We start from the raw sequence: 22852 nt of genomic DNA, 5'->3' as shown, positions 1-22852 counted from the left end.
GGAGGTCACAAAGGCCAGGGTCTATTTCAACTCTTTCCCTCTCTCAAACGGTCACTTAGACCGAGTGAGCCTTCTTCTTAATCTCACAGGTCACGAAGACCCCGCAAGGACCACCACACACTTGGTGTCTCTTGCTTCACTTACAAAGCACTTGAGAAAAAGAATGTGTCACACCCGGTTTTGGAAGGTAAACCGAATGTGAACCATGTACGTGCCAGGATCAGAAATTCACGTACACAGCAATTACATAAATGACTCATCATAGCACAATGCTTCGAATAACAATAAAGAGTAAGTAATAATATGAAAGACTAGAGTCATTTACATAATATAATCAAAGTACACAGAATAGAAACGTAGCCAACGTAAATAAACCCACCACAGGCAGCTGACTGGGGGAGGTCGCTAGCCTAATCCTCGAACTCGTCGGAGTCCTGGAACTCCTGGAGATCCGCCTTGACGTCTTTCTCCTTCTTCTTTACCTGAGCATAGATTGCACCAAAGCCAACCTGGTGTTTTGTGAAAGCAAGGGTGAGTACACATCAACGTACTCAGCAAATGTCCAGTTTGGCTGAAGTGGACTAGCTTTATGTGGGGTTAAGCTCAAGCAGTTGCTTTTAGTTGGTCAGGTATTTATTATTAGTGGAAGCCAAGTTTTAGTAATAGCCAAACCGTGAACCACTTCCTCTTCGAGGAACATCATGATCATCATCGAACCAAAAACATAAATAGAACCATTGTATCTCAAACCATCTGTATCTCTAATCAAAGAGGATCCCAAGGCCGCTCATAACCATGAGCACGGCTGATATATCAGTTTCATTCCCTCTGCAGAGGTCGCACACTTTACCCACGAGTCATGATTCCCTTTCTACCCGGGGAGAGCTAATTGAGAGTACCTAGAGGGGGGTGAATATATGATCTTGTAAAAATCAAATACTAATTGCCACAAAACTTTGTTATGTAAGTTAGAATGGCTAAGTGGCTTGAAACGAGCTCTTGTGAACACAAACAATCAAAGAGAAAGCACACAAGAGACACAATGGTTTATCCGGTGGTTCGGCCAAGTATAACACTTGCCTACCTCCACGTTGTGGCGTCCCAATGGACGAGTGTTGCACTCAACTCCTTTCAAGTGATCCTATGATCAACTTGAATACCACAGTATTCTTCCTTATAGTTTTCTTCCCGTTTGCGAGGAATCTCCACAAGTTGGAGCCTCTCGCCCTTACAAGATTGATCACAAAGAAAGCACGAAGTAAGGTTGGGAAGAGCAACGCACACTAGAATTAAATCCACACTGCAAACACGCACACAAGTGAGAAGATGAACACACAAAACACTGTGCGGGGAGTTTACAACTCGAAAAGTGCTCCAATCTCAAGAATGATGAACGATTGCGTGAAAGTGAGGACTAGAAGTCTTGGAATGCTTAGAGTGTGCTTGGGTGACTCCTCCATGCGCCTAGGGGTCCCTTTTATAGCCCCAAGGCAGCTAGGAGTCGTTGGAGGCCAACAAGGAAGGCTATCCTTGCCTTCTGTCGGGTGGCGCACCGGACAGTCCGGTGCGCCACCGGACAGCCACTGTTCATGTCCGGTGCGCGATCTCCTTCCTATTTTGGCGCAGACGACAGTTGCATATTCGCGGCAGTTGGTGCACTGTCCGGTGCACAGCGGACAGTCCGGTGCCCCCTGCTGACTATTGGCGCGGGCCACGCGTTGCCCGCGGATTGCGCGGCCGACCGTTGCGCTGGCGGCCGTTGGCTCACCTGACAGTCCGGTGCACCACCGGACAGTCCGGTGAATTATAGCCGTACGCCACCAAATTCTCCCGAGAGTGGCCTGTTCACTGGAGGCTGGCCTGGTGCACCGGACACTGTCTGGTGCACCACCGGACAGTCCGGTGTGCCAGACTGAACTGAGTGTTGGCTGCTCAGAGTCAAGTCCTTTTCTTCTTCTCTTTTCTTTGTTTCTATCACTTAGACAACACATGTTAGTACTCAAAAACAATGTACTAAGTCTAGAAACGTACCTTGTTACATGATTTGCACTTCTCTTTTCATATGGCACATACTCAACTCACTTAGTATGTGTTGGACACATAATCACCAAAATATAATAGAAATGGCTCAAGGGCACATTTCCCTTTCAATCTCCCCCTTTTTGGTGATTTATGCCAACACATCCAAAAGTAACGCAAAACATGCAACATTGATTCAAATTGAAGACCAAATTGTTTTTAACTCAAATTTGGCATATTTGGATCATTGTTTGCCACCACTTGGTTTGTTTTTGCAAATCAAATTCATTTTCCTATCTCTAATTCAAACTCACTTGTTTGGGCATAAAGAGAGATAATCTAATGGAAAAAATTATCAAGTTCCAAAAACTCCCCCTTTTTCCCATAATCATAAATTCTCCCCACAAGAGACCAAAATTTGACAATAAGAGTATTTTGACAAATCAAAAGTTCTAACTCTACTATTTTCAAAATTCTCAAGTGGTAGCTGATCCATTTGCTTTGGCCTCAATTTCTCCCCCTTTGGCATTAAGCACCAAAACGGGATCATTATTGGCCCTTTAACCCCATTGCCTCACCAAAAATTGTCAATTAAGAGCAAAAGGCAATAAGAGCATAAAAATTGCCTCATAAATGCATAAAGTAACATGATCAAAGGCATAAAACACATATATGCTATAGATCAATACAAGTTACGCAAATCTAAGACATTTAGCTCACTACGCAGCTGCAAAAGGTTTTCTCATCTAAAGGCTTGGTAAAGATATCGGCTAGCTGGTTCTCGGTGCTAATATAGAACACTTCAATATCTCCCTTTTGCTGGTGGTCTCTCAAAAAGTGATGCCAGATGTCTATGTGCTTAGTGCGGCTGTGTTCAATAGGATTATCCGCCATACGGATTGCACTCTCATTGTCACATAGGAGTGGGACTTTGCTTAGATTGTAGCCAAAGTCCCGGAGGGTTTGCCTCATCCAAAGTAGTTGCGCGCAACACTGTCCTGTGGCAACATACTTAGCCTCAGCGGTGGATAGGGCAACGGAGGCTTGTTTCTTAGAACTCCAAGACACCAGGGACCTTCCTAGGAATTGGCACGTCCCTGATGTACTTGAAAGGGAAATAGGCTTACACCTTTTCCTAATTGATTTTGGTGATTGAATTGCCCAACACAAATAATTGGACTAACTAGTTTGCTCTAGACTATAAGTTTTACAGGTGCCAAAGGTTCACAATAAACCAATAAAAAGACCAAGAAAGGGTTCAAACAAAGAGAGCAAAAGACAACCGAAGTGTGCCCTGGTCTGGCGCACCGGACTGTCTAGTGTGCCACCGGAGTGTCCGGTGCACCAGGGAACCCGACTCCAAACTTGCCACCTTCGAGAATTCTGGGAGCCACTCCGCTATAATTCACCGGACTGTCCGGTGTAGCACCGGACTGTCTGGTGTGCCAGCGGAGTAACTGCTACACAGCGCCTACGGTCGTCTGCAACGAGCAGTTAATGCGCTACAGTGCGCGCAGAAGTCAGAGCAGCGCCAGAAGGCGCACCGGACAGTGTACAGGAAGTGTCCGGTGCGCCATACGACAGCAACCTCCACCAACGGCTCTTTTGGTGGTTGGGGCTATAAATACCCCCAACCACCCACCATTCATTGCATCCAAGTTTTCAGCCTTCAAACACCTTACAAGAGCTATAGCATTCAATACAAGACACAATCAAGAGATCAAATCCTCTCCCAAGTCCAAAGATCATTCCAATCAAATAGTGACTAGTGAGAGAGACACTTGTGTTCATTTAAGCTCTTGCGCTTGGATTGCTTTTCTTCTTCATTCTTTCTTGTGTTCAACTCAATTGTAATCAAGGCAAGAGACACCAATTGTGTGGTGGTCCTTGTGGGGACTTAGTGTCCCGATTGATTGAGAAGAGAAGCTCACTCGGTCTAGGTGACCGTTTGAGAGAGGGAAAGGGTTGAAAGAGACCCGATCTTTGTGACCACCTCAACGGGGAGTAGGTTTGCAAGAACCGAACCTCGGTAAAACAAATCACCTTGTCATCCGCCTTATTTGCTTGTGATTTGTTTTCGCCCTCTCTTTCGAACTCGTTTATATTTCTAACACTAACGACGGCTTGTAGTTGTGCTTAAAGTTTGTAAATTTCAGATTCGCCCTATTCACCCCTCCTCTAGGTGACTTTCAATTGGTATCAGAGGCCGGTACTTCATTAGAGCCTAACCGCTTGAAGTGGTGTCGGGAGATCACGCCAAGAAGGAGATGGTGACCGGCGAAAAGCCCACCACAAGCCACGAGAAGGCTTGAGAGCACCTAGAGGGGGGGTGAATAGGTGAAACACAATGATCACAAGGAAGACAAGCACAAGAGACACAGGTGATTTATCCCGTGGTTCGGCCAAGTATAACACTTGCCTACTCCATGTTGTGGCGTCCCAACGGACGAGAGTTGCACTCAACTCCTCTCAAGTGATCCAATGATCAACTTGAATACCACGGTGTTCTTCTTTTCTTTGCTCTTTTCCCATTTGCGAGGAATCTCCACAAATTGGAGTCTCTCGCCCTTACAACAAGAATCAATATGAAGCACAAGAGTAAGGGAGGGAAGCAACACACTCAAAACCACAGCAAATACGCACACACAAGATCAAGACTTGAGCTCAAGACAATATCTCGAGGTTCTCACAAGAACAGAGCTCAAATCACTAGGAATGTCGAACAAGTGCGCAAGAATGAAGTGTGAGTGATCAACAATGCTCAAGGAATGCTTGGTGTACTCCTCCATGCGCCTAGGGGTCCCTTTTATAGCCCTAAGGCAGCTAGGAGCCGTTGAGAGCATTTCAAGAAGGCAATTCTTGCCTTCTGTCGCCTGGCGCACCGGACAGTCCGGTGCACCACCGGACACTGTCCGGTGCGGATTTCTTTCCTTATTTGGCGAAGCCGACCGTTGGCACTTGGGAGCTGTTGGCGCACCGGACACTGTCCGGTGCACACCGGACAGTCCTGGTGCCACTTCTGACCGTTGGCTCTTGCCACGCGTCGCGCGCGGATTCCGCGGCCGACCGTTGGCTCAGCTGACTGTTGGCTCACCGGACAGTCTGGTGATTTATAGCCGTACGTCGTTAATTGCTTCCCGAGAGCAGCCAGTTGATAGACTCCGGCCTGGCGCACCGGACACTGTCCGGTGCACCACTGGACAGTCCGGTGCACCCAGACCGAGTTGTCTTTGGCTGAACAAAGCCATCTCTTTTCCAACTTGATTTCTCCTATTTCCAGCACTTAGACACAATACATTTGTCTCTAAAACAATGTACTAAGTCATAGAAACATACCTTTACTCTTGATTTGCACTTTGTCCATCACTTTGCATAAGTCCACTTGTGTTGGCACTTAATCACCAAAATACTTAGAAATGGCCCAAGGGCACATTTCTCTTTCAATCTCCCCCTTTTTGGTGATTTATGCCAACACATCAAAAAACAACTAAAGGAAGTGCAACATCAATACAAATGAGAACTCAAAATTGTTTTGATTCAAATTTGGCATATATGGATCATTCTTTGCCACCACTTGGTTTGTTTTTGCAAATCAAACTCAATTTCCTATCTCTAAGTCAAACACACTTGTTGAAACATAAAGAGAGATATTTCAAGAGAAATTGATCAAAGAGTTCAAAAACTCCCCTTTTTTCCATAATCAAGCCTTCTCCCCACAAGAGACCAACTTTTGACAATAAGAGACAAACAAGAGTATTTTGACAAACAAAAACTCTAACTCTACTTTTTCAAAATTCTCAAGTGGTAGCTGATCCATTTCTTGCTTTGGCCTTATTTTCTCCCCCTTTGGCATCAAGCACCAAAACGGGATCAATTTTGGCCCTTTAACCCCATTGCCTCACCAAAATCTTCAACTAAGAGTAAAAAGGCAATAAGAGTACAAAGATGAACTTGGAATTAGTTACTTTTTCATCGGAGTGCAGTGGAAGTCTTGCATGGTCCAAGTCCACCTTTTCCCTTTCAAACCTCCTTTGAGACTAAATTAAGCAAACTCAAGCACACAGTTAGTTCCAAAGGGTCAAGTTGTAGCACATCTCCCCCTAAATATGTGCATCACTTGCAAATGGACTTGTGAGGTCCGGGGAGTGCTTGTACAACTTGAGCACCATAAATAAATAACAAAATGCATTAAGGAACATGATCAAGGCATAAAACACATGTATGCTATAAATCAATCCAGGTTTCGCGAATCTAAGACATTTAGCTCACTACGCAGCTTGCAAAAGGTCGACTCATCTAGAGGCTTGGTAAAGATATCAGCTAGTTGGTTCTCGGTGCTAACATGAAACACTTCGATATCTCCCTTTTGCTGATGGTCTCTCAAGAAGTGATGCCGGATGTCAATGTGCTTTGTGAGGCTGTGTTCAACAGGATTATCCGCCATGCGGATAGCACTCTCATTATCACATAAGGAGTGGGACTTTGCTCAGATTGTAGCCAAAGTCCCTGAGGGTTTGCCTCATCCAAAGTAGTTGCGCGCAACACTGTCCTGCGGCAACATACTCGACCTCAGCGGTGGATAGGGCAACGGAAGGTTTGTTTCTTAGAACTCCACGACACCAGGGACCTTCCTCAGAATTGGCACGTCCCCGATGTGCTCTTCCTATCGACCTTACATCCAGCATAATCGGAATCTGAATATCCAATCAAGTCAAAGGTAGACCCTTTGGATACCAGATCCCGAAGCAAGGCGTAGCGACTAAATATCTAAGTATTCGCTTCACGGCCACTAAGTGACACTCCCTTGGATCAGATTGAAATCTAGCACACATACATACACTATAAGCATAATATCCGGTCTACTAGCACATAAATAAAGTAAAGACCCTATCATAGATCGGTATGCCTTTTGATCAACGGACTTACCTCCTTTGTTGAGGTCGGTTTGTCCGTCGGTTCCCATTGGAGTCTTTGCGGGCTTGGTGTCCTTCATCCCAAACCTCTTGATCAAGTCTTGTGTGTACTTCGTTTGGGAGATGAAGGTCCCATCCTTGAGTTGCTTCACTTGGAACCCAAGGAAGTAGCTTAACTCGCCCATCATCGACATCTCGAACTTTTGAGTCATCACCCTGCTAAACTCTTCACAAGACTTTTGGTTAGTAGAACCAAATATTATGTCATCGACATAAATTTGGCACACAAAAAGATCACCATCACAAGTCTTAGTAAAAAGAGTTGGATCGGCTTTCCCAACCTTGAAAGCATTAGCAATTAAAAAGTCTCTAAGGTATTCATACCATGCTCTTGGGGCTTGCTTAAGTCCATAGAGCGCCTTAGAGAGCTTACACACGTGGTCAGGGTACCGTTCTTCCTCGAAGCCAGGCGGTTGCTCCACGTACACCTCCTCCTTGATTGGCCCGTTGAGGAAAGCGCTCTTCACATCCATTTGGAACAACCTGAAAGAATGGTGAGTAGCATAGGCTAACAATATGCGAATTGATTCTAGCCTAGCCATAGGAGCAAAAGTCTCCTCAAAGTCCAAACCTGCGACTTGGGCATAACCTTTTGCCACAAGTCTAGCCTTGTTCCTTGTCACCACCCCATGCTCGCCTTGTTTGTTGCGGAACACCCACTTGGTTCGCACAACATTTTGCTTGGGACGAGGCACCAGTGTCCAAACTTCATTTCTTTTGAAGTTGTTGAGCTCCTCTTGCATGGCCAACACCCAGTCCGGATCTAGCAAGGTCTCTTCTACCCTAAAAGACTCAATAGAAGAGACAAAGGAGTAATGCTCACAAAAATTAACTAATCTAGAATGAGTAGTTACTCCCTTGCTTATGTCACCCAATATTTGGTCGACGGGATGATTCCTTTGAATCGTCGCTCGAACTTGGGTTGGAGGTGCTGGTTGCGCTTCTTCCTCCATTACATGATCATCTTGTGCTCCCCCTTGATCACACGCCTCCTCTTGATGAACCTGTTCATCGTCTTGAGTTGGGGGATGCACCATTGTTGAGGAAGAAGGTTGATCTCGCTCATTTTATTCCTGTGGCCGCACATCTCCAATCGCCATGGTGCGTATTGTGGCCGTTGGAACGTCTTCTTCATCTACATCATCAAGATCACAAACTTGCTCTCTTGGAGAGCCATTAGTCTCATCAAATACAACGTCGCTAGAGACTTCAACCAAACCCGATGATTTGTTGAAGACCCTATACGCCTTTGTATTTGAGTCATAACCTAACAAAAATCCTTCTACAGCTTTGGGAGCAAACTTAGAATTTCTACCTTTCTTCACTAGAATATAACACTTGCTCCCAAATATACGAAAGTAAGATACATTGGGTTTGTTACCAGTTAGAAGCTCATATGAAGTCTTCTTGAGGAGGCGATGAAGGTAGACCCGGTTGATGGCGTGGCAAGCCGTGTTCACGGCTTCCGACCAAAAGCGCTCTGGGGTCTTGAACTCTCCAAGCATCGTCCTCGCCATGTCTATAAGCGTCCTGTTCTTCCTCTCTACCACACCATTTTGCTGTGGTGTGTAGGGAGCAGAGAATTCGTGCTTGATTCCTTCCTCCTCAAGGTACTCCTCCACTTGAAGGTTCTTGAACTCGGACCCGTTGTCGCTCCTTATCTTCTTCACCTTGAGCTCAAACTCGTTTCGAGCTCTCCTTAGGAAGCGTTTGAGGGTCCCTTGGGTTTTAGATTTATCCTGCAAAAAGAATACCCAAGTGAAGTGGGAAAAATCATCAACTATAACAAGACCATACTTACTTCCTCCTATGCTTAGATAGGCGACGGGTCCGAAGAGGTCCATATGAAGTAACTCCAGGGGTCTTGATGTTGTCATCACATTTTTGGCATGATGAGAGCTTCCCACCTGTTTACCTGCCTGACAAGTTGCACAAGGTCTATCTTTTTCGAAAATTACATTAGTTAGACCTAGCACGTGTTCTCCCTTTAGAAGCTTGTGAAGGTTCTTCATCCCCACATGTGCTAAACGGCGATGCCACAGCCAGCCCATGCTAGTCTTAGCAATTAAGCATGCATCTAGACCGGCCTCCTCTTTTGCAAAATCAACTAAATAAAGTTTGCCGTCTAGTACACCCTTAAAAGCTAATGAACCATCACTTCTTCTAAAGACGGACACATCTATATTTGTGAATAAACAGTTATATCCCATATTACAAAGTTGACTCACAGACAACAAGTTATATCCAAGCGACTCAACTAAGAACACATTAGAAATAGAGTGCTCAGATGAAATAGCAATTTTTCCTAACCCTTTCACCTTGCCTTGGTTCCCATCACCGAATATGATTGAATCTTGGGGGTCCTTGTTCTTGACGTAGGAAGAGAACATCCTCTTTTCCCCCGTCATGTGGTTTGTGCATCCACTGTCGATAATCCAGCTTGAGCCCCCGGATGCATAAACCTGCAAGGCAAATTTAGGCTTGGGTCTTAGGTACCCAACTCATATTGGGTCCTACAAGGTTAGTTACAATAGTCTTAGGGACCCAAATGCAAGTCTTGTCTCCCTTACATTTGGCCCCTAATTTTCTAGCAATTACCTTCTTATCCTTTCTACAAATAGCAAAGGAAGCATTGCAAGCATAATAAATTGTAGAAGGTTCATTCATTACTTTCCTAGGAACATGAACAATATTTCTTCTAGGCATATTGCAAATTTAAGCTAGAAGATGTTGATTTAATATTGCAACTTGTTCTACACAAGATGTTCTACACAAGATGTTTACACCTATTGCAAATTGCAACTTGTTCTACACAAGATGTTGATTTAATAGCTATCTCTAGCTTAGCATTCAAATCATCATTTATGCTCTTTAAGCTAGAAATAGAGTCATGGCATGAAGACAATTCACAAGAAAGCATTTCATTCCTTTTAATTTCTAAAGCAAGGGATTTTTGTGCCTCTACAAACTTATCATGTTCTTCATACAAAAGATCCTCTTGCTTTTCTATTAGCCTATTCTTATCATTCAATGCATCAATTAATTCATTAATCTTATCAACCTTAGTCCTATCTAGGCCCTTGAATAAACATGAATAGTCTATTTCATCATCGCTAGATTCTTCATCACTTGAGGAAGCGTAAGTACTAGTATTATGAGTGCTTACCTTCTTTTCCCTTGCCATGAGGCAGGTGTGATGCTCAGTTGGGGAAGAGGGCCGATTTATTGAAGGTGATGGCGGCGAGTCCTTCGTTGTCGGAGTCGGACGACGAACAATCCGAGTCCCACTCCTTTCCAAGGTGTGCCTCGCCCTTAGCTTTCTTGTAAGCCTTCTTCTTTACCCTCTTGTTCCCTTGTTCCTGGTCACTATCATTATCGAGACAATTAGCGATAAAATGACCAATCTTACCACATTTGAAGCATGAGCGCTTCCCCTTTGTCTTGGTCTTGTTGGGATGCTCCTTGCGACCCCTTAGCGCCGTCTTGAAACGCTTGATGATGAGGGCCATTTCTTCATTATTGAGTCCGGCCGCCTCAACTTGTGCCACCTTGCTAGGTAGCGCCTCCTTGCTTCTTGTTGCTTTGAGAGCAATGGTTTGAGGCTCTTGGATTAGGCCATTCAACGCATCATCAACGTATCTAGCCTCCTTGGTCATCATCCGCCCGCTTACGAACTTTCCAAGTATCTCCTCGGGCGTCATCTTGGTGTACCTAGGATTCTCACGAATATTGTTCACAAGATGTGGATCAAGGACAGTAAAAGACCTTAGCATTAGGCGGACGACGTCGTGGTCTGCCCATCGTGTGCTTCCATAGCTCCTTATTTTGTTGACGAGGGTCTTGAGCCGATTGTACATTTGGGTTGGCTCCTCGCCCTTGATCATTGCGAATCTCCCAAGTTCGCCTTCCACCAACTCCATCTTGGTGAGCATGGTGACGTCGTTCCCCTCATGTGAGATTTTGAGGGTGTCCCAAATCTGCTTGGCATTGTCCAAGCCACTCACCTTATGGTATTCATCCCTGCACAATGAAGCTAGAAGAACAGTAGTAGCTTGTGCATTTTTGTGAATTTGCTCATTAATGAACATGGGACTATCCGTACTATCAAAGTGCATTCCATTTTCTACTATCTCCCATATACTTGGATGGAGAGAGAACAAGTGGCTACACATTTTGTGACTCCAAAATCCGTAGTCCTCTCCATCAAAGTGGGGAGGTTTTCCGAGGGGAATGGAAAGCAAATGAGCATTGGAACTTTGCGGAATACGAGAATAATCAAAGGAAAAGTTTGAATTAACCGTCTTCTTTTTCTCGTAGTCGTTGTCGTCATCCTTTTGGGAAGAGGATGATTCGTCGCTGTCGTAGTAGACTATCTCCTTGATGCGCCTTGTTTTCTTCTTCCTCCCGTCTTTTCTTTTGTGGCCCGAGCCTGAGTCAGTAGGCTTGTCATCCTTTGGATCATTGACGAAGGACTCCTCCTTATCATTGACCACAATCCCCTTGCCCCTAGGATCCATCTCTTCAGGCGATTAGTCCCTTTCTTGAAGAGAACGACTCTGATACCAATTGAGAGCACCTAGAGGGGGGGGCTGAATAGGTGAAACACAATGATCACAAGGAAGACAAGCACAAGAGACACGGTGATTTATCCCGTGGTTCGGCCAAGTATAACACTTGCCTACTCCACGTTGTGGCGTCCCAACGGACTGAGAGTTGCACTCAACTCTTCTCAAGTGATCCAATGATCAACTTGAATACCCCGGTGTTCTTCTTTTCTTTGCTCTTTTCCCGTTTGCGAGGAATCTCCACAAATTGGAGTCTCTCGCCCTTACAACAAGAATCAATATGAAGCACAAGAGTAAGGGAGGGAAGCAACACACTCAAAACCACAACAAATACGCACACACAAGATCAAGACTTGAGCTCAAGACAATATCACGAGGTTCTCACTAGAACAGAGCTCAAATCACTAGGAATGTCGAACAAGTGCGCAAGAATGAAGTGTGAGTGATCAACAATGCTCAAGGAATGCTTGGTGTACTCCTCCATGCGCCTAGGGGTCCCTTTTATAGCCCTAAGGCAGCTAGGAGCCGTTGAGAGCATTTCAAGAAGGCAATTCTTGCCTTCTATTGCCTGGCGCACCGGACAGTCCGGTGCACCACCGGACACTGTCCGGTGCAGATTTCTTTCCTTATTTGGCGAAGCCGACCGTTGGCACTTGGGAGTTGTTGGTACACCGGACACTGTCCGATGCACACCGGACAGTCCGGTGTCACTTCTTACCGTTGGCTCTTGCCACGCGTCGCGCGCGGATTCCGCGGCTGACCGTTGGCCTGGCTGACTGTTGGCTCACCGGACAGTCCGGTGCACCACCGGACAGTCCGGTGCACCACCGGACAGTCCGGCGATTTATAGTTGTACGCCGTTAATTGCTTCCCGAGAGCATCCAGTTGACAGACTCCGGCCTGGCGCACCGGACACTGTCCGGTGCACCACCGGACAGTCCGGTGCACCCAGACCGAGCTATCTTTGGCTAAACAAAGCCATCTCTTTCCAACTTGATTTCTCCTGTTTCCAGCACTTAGACACAATACATTAGTCTCTAAAATAATGTACTAAGTCATAGAAACATACCTTTACTCTTGATTTGCACTTTGTCCATCACTTTGCATAAGTCCACTTGTGTTGGCACTTAATCACCAAAATACTTAGAAATGGCCCAAGGGCACATTTCCCTTTCAAGGCTCCATCAAGGGAGTCCGGCAACAAAAAGAAGGAGGGATCCCCTTCACGCATTAGGACGCACAAGAGTGGCGAGAATAAGAAGAAAATGAAGAAAGTGGTCTACTACGAGACCGACTCTTCATCGCCCTCAACATCGGGATCCGACGCCGCGTCCGTCACTTCTAAGCGCCAAGAGCGCAAGAAGTATAATAAGATCCCCCTACGCTACCCTCGCATTCCTAGACATACTCCATTACTTTTCCGTCCCATTAGGCAAACCACCGACGTTTGACGGTGAAGATTATTCTAGGTGGAGTGATATGATGAGATATCACCTAACCTCACTCCACAAAAGTATATGGGATGTTGTTGAGTTTGGAGCGCAGGTACCATCCGTAGGGGATGAGGATTACGATGAGGATGAGGTGGCCCAAATCGAGCACTTCAACTCCCAAGCCACCACTATACTCCTCACCTCTCTAAGTTGAGAGGAGTATAACAAGGTGCAAGGGTTGAAGAGCACCAAAGAGATTTGGAACAGTGCTCAAAACCGCGCACGAAGGAGATGAGGTGACCAAATTCACCAAGCGGGAGACGATCGAGGGGGAGCTCGGTCGGTTCATGCTCAACCAAGGCGAGGACCCTCAAGCCATGTACAACCGGCTAAAGACCTTAGGTGAATCAAGTGCGCAACCTCGGGAGCACAAAATGGGATGACCATGAGATGGTTAAGGTTATCCTTAGATCACTCGTATTTCTTAACCCTACTCAAGTTCAATTAATTCGTGGTGATCCAAGGTATAAACTAATGTCTCCCGAGGAAGTGATAGGAAAATTTGTGAGCTTTGAATTGATGATCAAAGGCTCCAAGAAAATCATCGAGCAAGGCGCCCCCTCCACACCCGAGGTGCAACCGGTCGCATTCAAGGCGACGGAGGAGAAGAAGGAAGAATCTACATCAAGTAGACTTCTCATTGACGCCTCCAAGCTCGACAACGAGGAAATGGCGCTCATCATCTAGAGCTTTCGCCAAATCCTCAAGCAAAGGAAGGGGAGAGACTACAAGCCCCGTTCCAAGAAGGTGTGCTACAAATGTGGTAAGCCCGAACATTTTATCGCTAAATGTTCTTTGTCTAGTGATAGTGACAGGGATAACGACAAGAAGGGAAAGAGGAGAGAAAAGAAGAGGTACTACAAGAAGAAGGGCGGCGATGCCCATGTATGCCGGGCGTGGGACTCCGACGAGAGCTCCACCGACTCCTCCGACGACGAGGACTCCGCCAACATCGCCATCACAAAAGGCCTTCCTCTTCCCTAACGTCGGCCACAAGTGCCTCATGGCAAAGGACAACAAGAAGAAGAAGGTAAAATCAAGATCCTCCACTAAGTATGCAACTTCTAGTGATGAGGATAATTCTAGTGATGATGAGGAAAACTTGCTTACTCTTTTTGTCAATCTTAACATGCAACAAAAAGAGAAATTAAATGAATTGATTACTACTATTCATGAGAAGGATGAACTCTTAGATACCCAAGAGGACTTCCTAATTAAAGAAAACAAGAAGCATGTTAAGGTTAAAAATGCTTATGCTCTAGAGGTAGAAAAATGTGAAAAATTATCTAGTGAGCTAAGCACTTTCCATGATGTTATTTCCAACCTTAGAAATGAAAATGCCAAATTAATTGCTAAGGTTGAGAAATCAAATGTTAGTGATGATTCAATTGTTGACCTTAGAAATGATAATGATAGTTTAATTGCTACGATTGACATGTTGAATGAATCTCTTGCTAGCCTTAGGATTGAGAATGAAAAATTAATTGCTAAGGCTAGAGAGTTAAATGTTTGCAATGCTTCTATTTCCAATCTTAGAGATGAGAATGCTATTTTACATGCTAAGATTGTTGAATTAAATTCTTGCAAACCCTCTACATCTACCGTTAGTCATGTATCTATTTGCACTAGATGTAGAGACATTAATGTTGATGCTATTCATGATCACCTAGCTTTAATTAAGAAACAAAATGATCACATAGCTCAACTTAGTGCCAAAATTCATGAGCATGACTTAGAAAATGAGAAATTTAAATTTGCTAGAAGTATGCTTTATAGTGGGAGACGCCCTGGCATTAAGGATGGCATTAGCTTCCAACAGGGAGACAATGTCAAGCTTAATGCCCCTCCTAAAAGATTATCTAACTTTGTTAAGGGCAAAGCTCTCATGCCTCATGATAACGAGGGATACATTTTATACCCTGTCGGTTATCCCGAGCACAAAATTAGGAGAATTCACTCTAGGAAGTCTCACTCTGGCCCTAATCATGCTTTTATATATAAGAGTGAGGCATCTAGTTCTAGGCGTTCTACACATGTTAATGTGACACCCCTAGGTGTCTATTTCACGTTATGTCAGGAGCTTTATCCTAATCTCGGATGCTCAGTGAAAATTTCTATTTCTCGCTCGCTTGTGTCTCTGATTATACAGACTATTCATTCTCATTTCACTGAATTCGGAGTTATTCAGTCTCAAAGAAGGCCAAATTTGGAGCCTGATTAAAACTTTTATTCTCGACGCAAACGCAAACTTGAAAATCATTCTCGATTTATAAATCTCGTCTAAAGCTCATTTACTCAGACTCTCAATGTCTGTTCTTCAAACTGTGTCCGAATCCAATTTCTCGATGTTCGATATATATATCCAAATATTTTATCTGAATCTGTACTCTCAAGCGAGATCTCTAATGTGTCGTCCTCTAATAAATTTTTCTCCAATTCGGCTTAAAATCTCTGTGTCCAATCTAAATTCGAAAATCAGCATCGGCAATGATTTCTATTAATCCGACTCGCTTTATTTCGATTACGAACCCGAAGCCTATCGATCTCGATTCATTTTATTCTACTTATGCGCTGAGAATTTAATTTCCAAGCAACACCTAAATAAAATGTTTCATGATCATTTTATTATGTGGGCTCGCGTTGTCCGGACCTCAGTTCGCTCTGTTCCCTGTGTCGGTCTCAACCAACGAGTGAGTTGCGCAAATCAACCAACAGCTGACCACCTCCCTCCTAACCAATCGGCATCGCCACCCTCCTCAGCCAGTCGTTGGACGCCATTTTCTTGGCCAATACTTGGCACCAGCCAACCAGCAGCAGCCGGCCAAAGCCTCCAATAGCCCGCACCGCCCAATCGCGAGCCAATGGCTGCTGACAGCAGGGTCCTGTTAAATCAACTAGCAGATGCTCCTCTCCTTCCCCAAAACCAGCCGTGGAGCGCTGCCGTTCTTCCCCAGCGCGCAGAAGCCCCTGGCAGTCGCTCTGTTCTTCCATTTCCTGGCCACCAGGCTTCTCACGCACGCAAGCACTGCTCCTGGCGCACCCGCAGAGCAGCCAATGGCCTACAGCCGCTCCTTTCAACCAGTGCCGAGCGACCGTGCCTTCAGCCAATGGAATTCCAGCGATGCCTCGTTAAATCATCCCTGCACTCTCCCTCTCCCTGTCTTCTCTCCCACACGGCGTTGCAGCAGGGAGCCCTTTCCCCAGCGCGCAGGAGCAAGGCCTCCATGGGCGCGCGACCCCTCGGCTGTCCAGCAGGAAGTTTGGTGCCTCCCTCTGCCTCCTATACAGCGCGCACCCCTGGTCCTGGTGTGTTTCTTTTTTTTCTGTCCGGCCATGGATTTCCTCGGCACCATTCCTTTGATTCGAGTGGGGGGGTTCGGCCTCAAGCCAGCATGAGTCAGTGACCTCCCTGCTCGGCCATGGCTGCGCCATGAGCATCTAGTGCCCCTCCCCCTCGACCTCCCTGCTTGGCAAGTGTCTAGCCGACGCCCAACTCGGCCTCGTCGTCGACCTTGCCCAGCAGCGACAGTCCGCCCCGGCACTCACCAGTGCCAAGATCCACTGCGCCCTCTCCTTCCTTGAAGCCGTGGTGCTTGGTGGCCTCGCCTTGGCGCTCGACACCCCCAATGGCTGAGCAGACCCCTCTGCTCCCTCAGGTCAGCGCCCTCCCTGACTCTTCTCCATGGTGTGCTCAGCTCTCCCATCCATGGACAGTACCACCCCCTCCCTCCACTTCGGCTGAAGCATAAACAACTCCCCTGCTCCTCCTCGCCGGTACGCCATTAAGCCTGCAGCAGCAGCCTCGGATCCCCTCCGCATCGAGAGCAGCCGCATCGTCGATCCGTGCAACCTCGACGTCTCCGCGTCTCGCTTCGCCGTCGATCTGCGCATGCAGCCCCCGTCGCAATGCCGTCAATCCGCGGTGAGCTCCTCGCTGTCCTACGCTTCTCTTGCTCGATGAAATGACTAAATCAGTAAATCGACGTTGTTGTGTGCAGCTAGCTATCGGTGTCGTGCCTCGTGCTCTACCTACGGGACGAAATGCTAGCCGGTGGACAGCACATGCGACTCACCGATCTAGCCAGGTTGCTTTTGTTTTATTTACGATTCAGTCGATGGCAGGAATATGTGTGTGAAAGTATAATTGTATGAATGAAAGCGTGTAGAGAAGAAGACGAAGTAGAAAGAAACTCGAATGTTTTTATGTTTTTATATTTGATAGGAAAAATATGTGATGCATTGTTTAAATGCGAAAACTAAGTTACAAAATGCGGATTTTATTTTGGGAAATGCATCGATATGTGTTTATGTGAAAAGTGTATTTGTTTTATGCAATGTGATGGGATTCGTGATTATAAGGGATATAATTGTTAATGTGACGAGTAGTTTAGACAATGCTAGTAGTTCATATATTAGTGGTCGCGCCACGTTGATTGAAGTGTCTCGAGTGCACGCCACCATATGGTTGTATGCGAGACATGGTAAAATAAAGTGTGCTCGACATGAATGTTTGGTCGTTGTAGATAGAAATTACTTTGGCTTATATAGAGAGGTGGTGACATGCCAAGGTAGTCGTCGCTTTCTCTATATTTATAAGTCGAGCCGAGACGATGCGTATTGTGCGTTCGATAAATTAGGCTTCGCATATAGTGTATGATTGCGCTTACGATTTCGAGTAGACGCTTCAAGTAAGTCAAATAGGTTTGTGATACAAGTGTGTAATGGAGTTAGTTGTTTTAGGATAATTATTGAAGTACTCGGTTCATATGATAAACATGTATGCGTTTCATGATTGGAGAAGTAAATGTATGGTGATTGCGATTTGGAGATAAGTGGTTTACGATCCGTATAGATTGGTCGGTGTGCGAAAATACTTGTGAATCTGTGTGTTTATAAAAATGTTAGTATATGTTGTGTCTCAGATTACGGCGATAATAAGCAAGCCGACATGTATGTTATTTAGCGGCTATGTTGTTGCTCTAGTTAGCCGACTGTTAGATAGCTTTGGTTAAGCTCGTAATCACGGTGATTTGCTTGTTTTGGTCTAGACGCGCATGGTTATGGTCGCGGGTAAAATTAGTGGTGCTTATGTGATGTCTAATTTAAAATGCAAATTAGTGTGTGAAGGGCGCAATCGATATACACATTTATACCGGGTTTGATTATTGTGGTGAATATGTTTGTTGATTGTGTACGGTAATTCTAACGCGCGAAATAACCCGTATAAAATTAGTAACTCTACTTATTGGTTCTAATTTGATTATTTTAACTCTAACAGATGATAAAGTGTTAGAATAGTTAAAGTCTCTAGAACGCGGCAATTCTTGAATAATATAGGAGCTGAAATTTGTTAATTGCTGTTTTGGGCTGCACGCAGTGATTTCCCCGTGCTGTATGTTTGATGAACCAAATTGTGTTTTCTGTAGATATGTGCTATAGAAAAGTGGTAGATAACTTTATTATCTTGCTGGTGTTGAAATTTTACAGGCATAAGTCTGATCGTTTAGGAGCTATGTTTTTTACAAATTCAGTAACTGAATCTGTCCAAATTCTGTACAGATTTCAGAAACTGAATTGTTTGCCTAATTTAATATTACAATCTGTTCACGGTCGTTATAAGAAAGTTGTAGATGCTTTTCTTATCTTTCTTGTGTTAAAATTTCATAACCATAGGCCTGACAGATTAGGAAGTTATGAATTTTACAAACCGGTTGATGTATTCTGTCCACTGACTAGAACAAATTTCGAAAACTGAATTGTTTGATTCAGTTCAGCATAGAATCAATTCTTGATGATTATAAAAGTGAGTAGTGCTTTTGCCAAGCTTTCTAAAAAGTCTTGGATCACTCTTTTTGGTGATCTGAAGATTAAGTTATGGATGTTTAAAGTCTGAAGACTGAATCTGTCCAATTCTGGACAGCAAAGTCCTTCTAGTGTCTTTTGTCCTTAGTTAAATATTGAATCACCTTGAGATGTTTATAAATGATATGTAGACAACTTTATTACCTTTCCAGAAAGTCTAGGATCAATTTGTTTGGATGTCTGAACCTGTAGTTATGAATTTTTGAAGTCGCAAGTCTGAATCTGTCCAACCTGGACAGACCTGTTATTTTTGCACAAGTTCGACTTTGCTAAGAGTCTAGTCATATTGAGACGATAATACCAAAGTTGTAGAGCGTTTCCCAAGCTTTTCAAAAAGTATTTGTTCACTATTTTTGGATAAATATTTGAAGAGTTATGACTGAAACAAGCAACTGTTGTGCTGCTGTCCTAATTTTATTATATTTGGTGGATTGCTCTACTCTGTGGTGTATTTCTTGAGTCGGCTGTTTCCTCGTTTTGACCTTGGTTGAACACGCAGTAATGATAATATAACTAATATAATTGAGCCTAAGTATATAGGTAACTAGTACACGTCTCGCTAAATTAGTGAACTAAATTGGTTAAGGTCTAATAAATGTTTGCCTAGTAAATAATTGTAAAGCCCAATTAAGTGTCTAGTTTCCTTTCAACTAAGTCTGTCTACATATCAGTAGTAGCGAACTTAGGTACTTAACTAACTTAATGATTAAGTAACTAATGGATGATTAAAGTGAATGTGGTAAACACTTGTGCTCATGCTTGTGTGCTCATGTTTGTATTGGTTAAGTAAAGTAAGCATCGTCATCTTTCCAGTGATAGCGACTACGTATGCCCGATGGCGTGTAGATAACTAATGCTAACGTGTGGCGGTTTACGGTGTCTTCTAAATTAATGTTAGTTCGCTACTGTGTCTGTGTATATCTTGTGGTATTTTTCATCATATTCATACATATGCATCTTGCATCTCATTTAGGACCGAGAGAGGATGATCGTGCAAGTGATGTGGTGTCAACCAAAAGGTGCAGTCAGGTGGATGACCTGAAGAATGATGGACATAACCAGTGGATGCTCGCCAAGCGAGTACCTCCCCCAGCAAACACTATCTAAGTGTCAAATTAAAGGCAAGCCCCGGTTTTATGCATAACCTGTTATATATGCTATTTTACTACATTTAATGTTTGTAGGCTTGTACCGTGCACTTAAGTGTAGGAGTTGGTTGAAATCCTAGTTGCATAAACTCAGGATTCCTTTTGAGATGGATACTAGTATGCTAGGTCGAGTAGCTGCTATGCTAAATCAGGATCTCGGTAGAAGTCGAGTGATTTTTCTAGCACTCGCGCGAGGTCAGGAATTGGTTGTATCCATTTTGATAACAGAATGATGATGGTCTATGGACACGGATCCATGGGGATGCGTTAGTCTATGAGATGAAATTGGAATAAGGATTAACGTGCGGATACCTGTGTCAAGCGTTTGAACGTACTAAACACATGTCAGAAAAATATGGTAACCGGTAAACCTAGTACCTGAGTGAAGCCGGGCGCGGACTTTATCCCTCACGCGACCTGAGACTGGGTCTCTCATTCTATATATGGTGGGTACAAGTGCGGTCACTGCACGGCGGCGGCCGGGGTCAGTGGAGCATTGTATGCCAAGGCGGTGAGGCCTGGCCGCGAACGGGGGATCGATGGGGACGGTTGACGTGTGTGGGGACGGAGTGCCCTGACATGTCGTGTGTTTAGGTTTACCTTGCAAGGTTAAAACTCGATTCGAATCGTCTGCTTCTCGCAGCTAATGAGACTGCTTGATCCATTGTACTGCATTGAGTAATAAGTGGAAATGAGATGACTGGTAAAAGATGTTGATTGATATAATGTTTGATATCATGTATGAATAGATAGGTTCTCATCTAGTCTAAATTATTATTCTAGAACTTGAAAAGCTAAAACTTGTTTTTAGAATCAGCTAGTGATTTTGGCAAACCAAACCCCTCAGCCAAACAGCTGCATGTCTAGAGGTAGAGGAGTAGACTCCTCACACCGGGTAAGTCTAGCTGAGTATTAGTATACTCAGCCTTGCTTGTGGCATAATTTTTGCAGGTACCTCCTTGATTTGGTTGATGATGTGACTTGGCCTTCATTCCTGCCACCGGGATAGACGGTCGAGTGGGTTACTGCTTCCGCAGGAGAGGACCAGGAGGAGTAGTGTGGCCAGGCTTCGCCATGTTACTCGGTTCTTCTCCGTTAGTTATTTCCGCTGCATTAAAATTTATGGTTATTATTTCTGAAACTCCGATAATGTAATTACTACTGATACTTATTAAATTTGTGGTATTATGCTTTATTGTAATTCTCTGTGCCTCACCTTCGAGTGAGCTAGTGGTATTCGATCCTGGATAAGTGGCTTTATCGGACTAGATCCGAGGGACTGACATGTTATTCTGATTTAAGTGTGTTGTTGCCTTTAAGGGTAGCGACTTGGGCACTTAAGCTGGAATAATTCGGGCGGTTCCGCCATAATTAAAATGCCTAAGAAGAAAACTCCAATTGCATGAAATGAATCTAATGTATCATTTAAAACTTTTGATGCTTCTTATGTGCTCACTAACAAATCAGGCAAAGTAGTTACCAAATATGTTGGGGGCAAACACAAGGGCTCCAAGACTTGTGTTTGGGTACCCAAGGTGCTTGTTTCTAATGTGAAAGGACCCAAGACCGTTTGGGTACCTAAGAACAAGGCCTAAACTTGTTTTGTAGGTTTATGCATCCGGGGGCTCAAGTTGGATCATCGATAGCGAGTGCACAAACCACATGACAGGGGAGAAGAAGATGTTCTCCTCCTACGAGAAAAACCAAGATCCCGAAAAGAGCTATCACATTCGGGGATGGAAATCAAGGTTTGGTCAAAGGATTGGGTAAAATTGCTATATCACCTGACCACTCTATTTCCAATGTTTTTCTTGTAGATTCTTTAGATTACAATTTGCTTTCCTGTTTCACAATTATGTAAAATGGGCTACAACTGTCTTTTTACGGATAAAGGTGTTACTGTCTTTAGAAGAAGTGATGATTCAGTAGCATTTAAGGGAGTGTTAGAGGGTCAGCTATACTTAGTCGATTTTGATAGAGCTGAACTCGACACTTGCTTAATTGCTAAGACTAACATGGGTTGGCTCCGGCATCGCCGACTAGCCCATGTTGGGATGAAGAATCTTCATAAGCTTCTAAAGGGAGAACACATTTTGGGACTAACCAATGTTCATTTTGAGAAAGACAGGGTTTGTAGTGCATGTCAGGCAGGGAAGCAAGTTGGTGTTCATCATCCACACAAGAACATCATGACGACCGACAGGCCGCTTGAGCTACTCCACATGGACCTATTTGGCCCGATTGCTTACATAAGCATCGGCGGGAGTAAGTATTGTCTTGTAATTTTGGATGATTATTCTCGCTTCACTTGGGTGTTCTTTTTGCAGGAAAAATCACAAACCCAAGAAACATTAAAGGGATTTTTGAGACTGGGCTCAAAATGAGTTCGGCTTAAGGATCAAAAAGATTAGAAGTGACAACGGGACGGAGTTCAAGAACTCACAAATCGAAGGCTTTCTTGAGGAGGAGGGCATCAAGCATGAGTTCTCTTCTCCCTACACGCCACAACAAAATGGTGTAGTGGAGAGGAAGAATAGAACTCTATTGGACATGGCAAGGACCATGCTTGATGAATACAAGACTTCAGATCGGTTTTGGGCCGAGGCGGTCAACACCACTTGCTACGCCATCAACCGGTTATATCTTCACCGAATCCTCAAGAAGACATCGTATGAACTCCTAACCGGTAAAAAGCCCAATGTTTCATATTTTAGAGTCTTTGGTAGCAAATGCTTTATTCTTGTTAAAAGAGGTAGAAAATCTAAATTTGCTCCTAAGGCTGTAGAAGGCTT

General features: G+C 44.4%; 1 protein-coding gene across 3 annotated transcripts; it reads left to right on the top strand.

Moving 5' to 3' along the window:
* Positions 1-15863: 15863 nt before the first annotated feature.
* Positions 15864-20033, top strand: LOC118476717 (uncharacterized). Of its 3 annotated transcripts, XM_035966353.1 has the most exons (4): positions 15904-16706; positions 16838-16972; positions 17049-17135; positions 19886-20015. In XM_035966353.1, exons 1-4 carry the CDS (start codon positions 16677-16679, stop codon positions 19952-19954), a joined length of 321 nt encoding a protein of 106 aa, XP_035822246.1. In that variant the 5' UTR covers positions 15904-16676; the 3' UTR covers positions 19955-20015. The 3 variants fall into 3 exon arrangements, 2 of the variants coding, with proteins under 2 accessions (XP_035822246.1, XP_035822247.1); XR_004857236.1 differs by having other exon boundaries at positions 15864-16972; positions 19886-20033; XM_035966354.1 differs by lacking the exon at positions 19886-20015 and having other exon boundaries at positions 17049-17342.
* The last annotated feature ends 2819 nt before the right edge of the window (positions 20034-22852 follow it).

This window comes from Zea mays, chromosome 3 (genome assembly GCF_902167145.1).
Source record: "Zea mays cultivar B73 chromosome 3, Zm-B73-REFERENCE-NAM-5.0, whole genome shotgun sequence".
NCBI classification, from domain to species: domain Eukaryota; kingdom Viridiplantae; phylum Streptophyta; class Magnoliopsida; order Poales; family Poaceae; genus Zea; species Zea mays.
The sequence above is the reverse complement of the archived record's forward strand: the minus strand, read 5'-3'. Positions and strand labels throughout refer to the sequence as shown.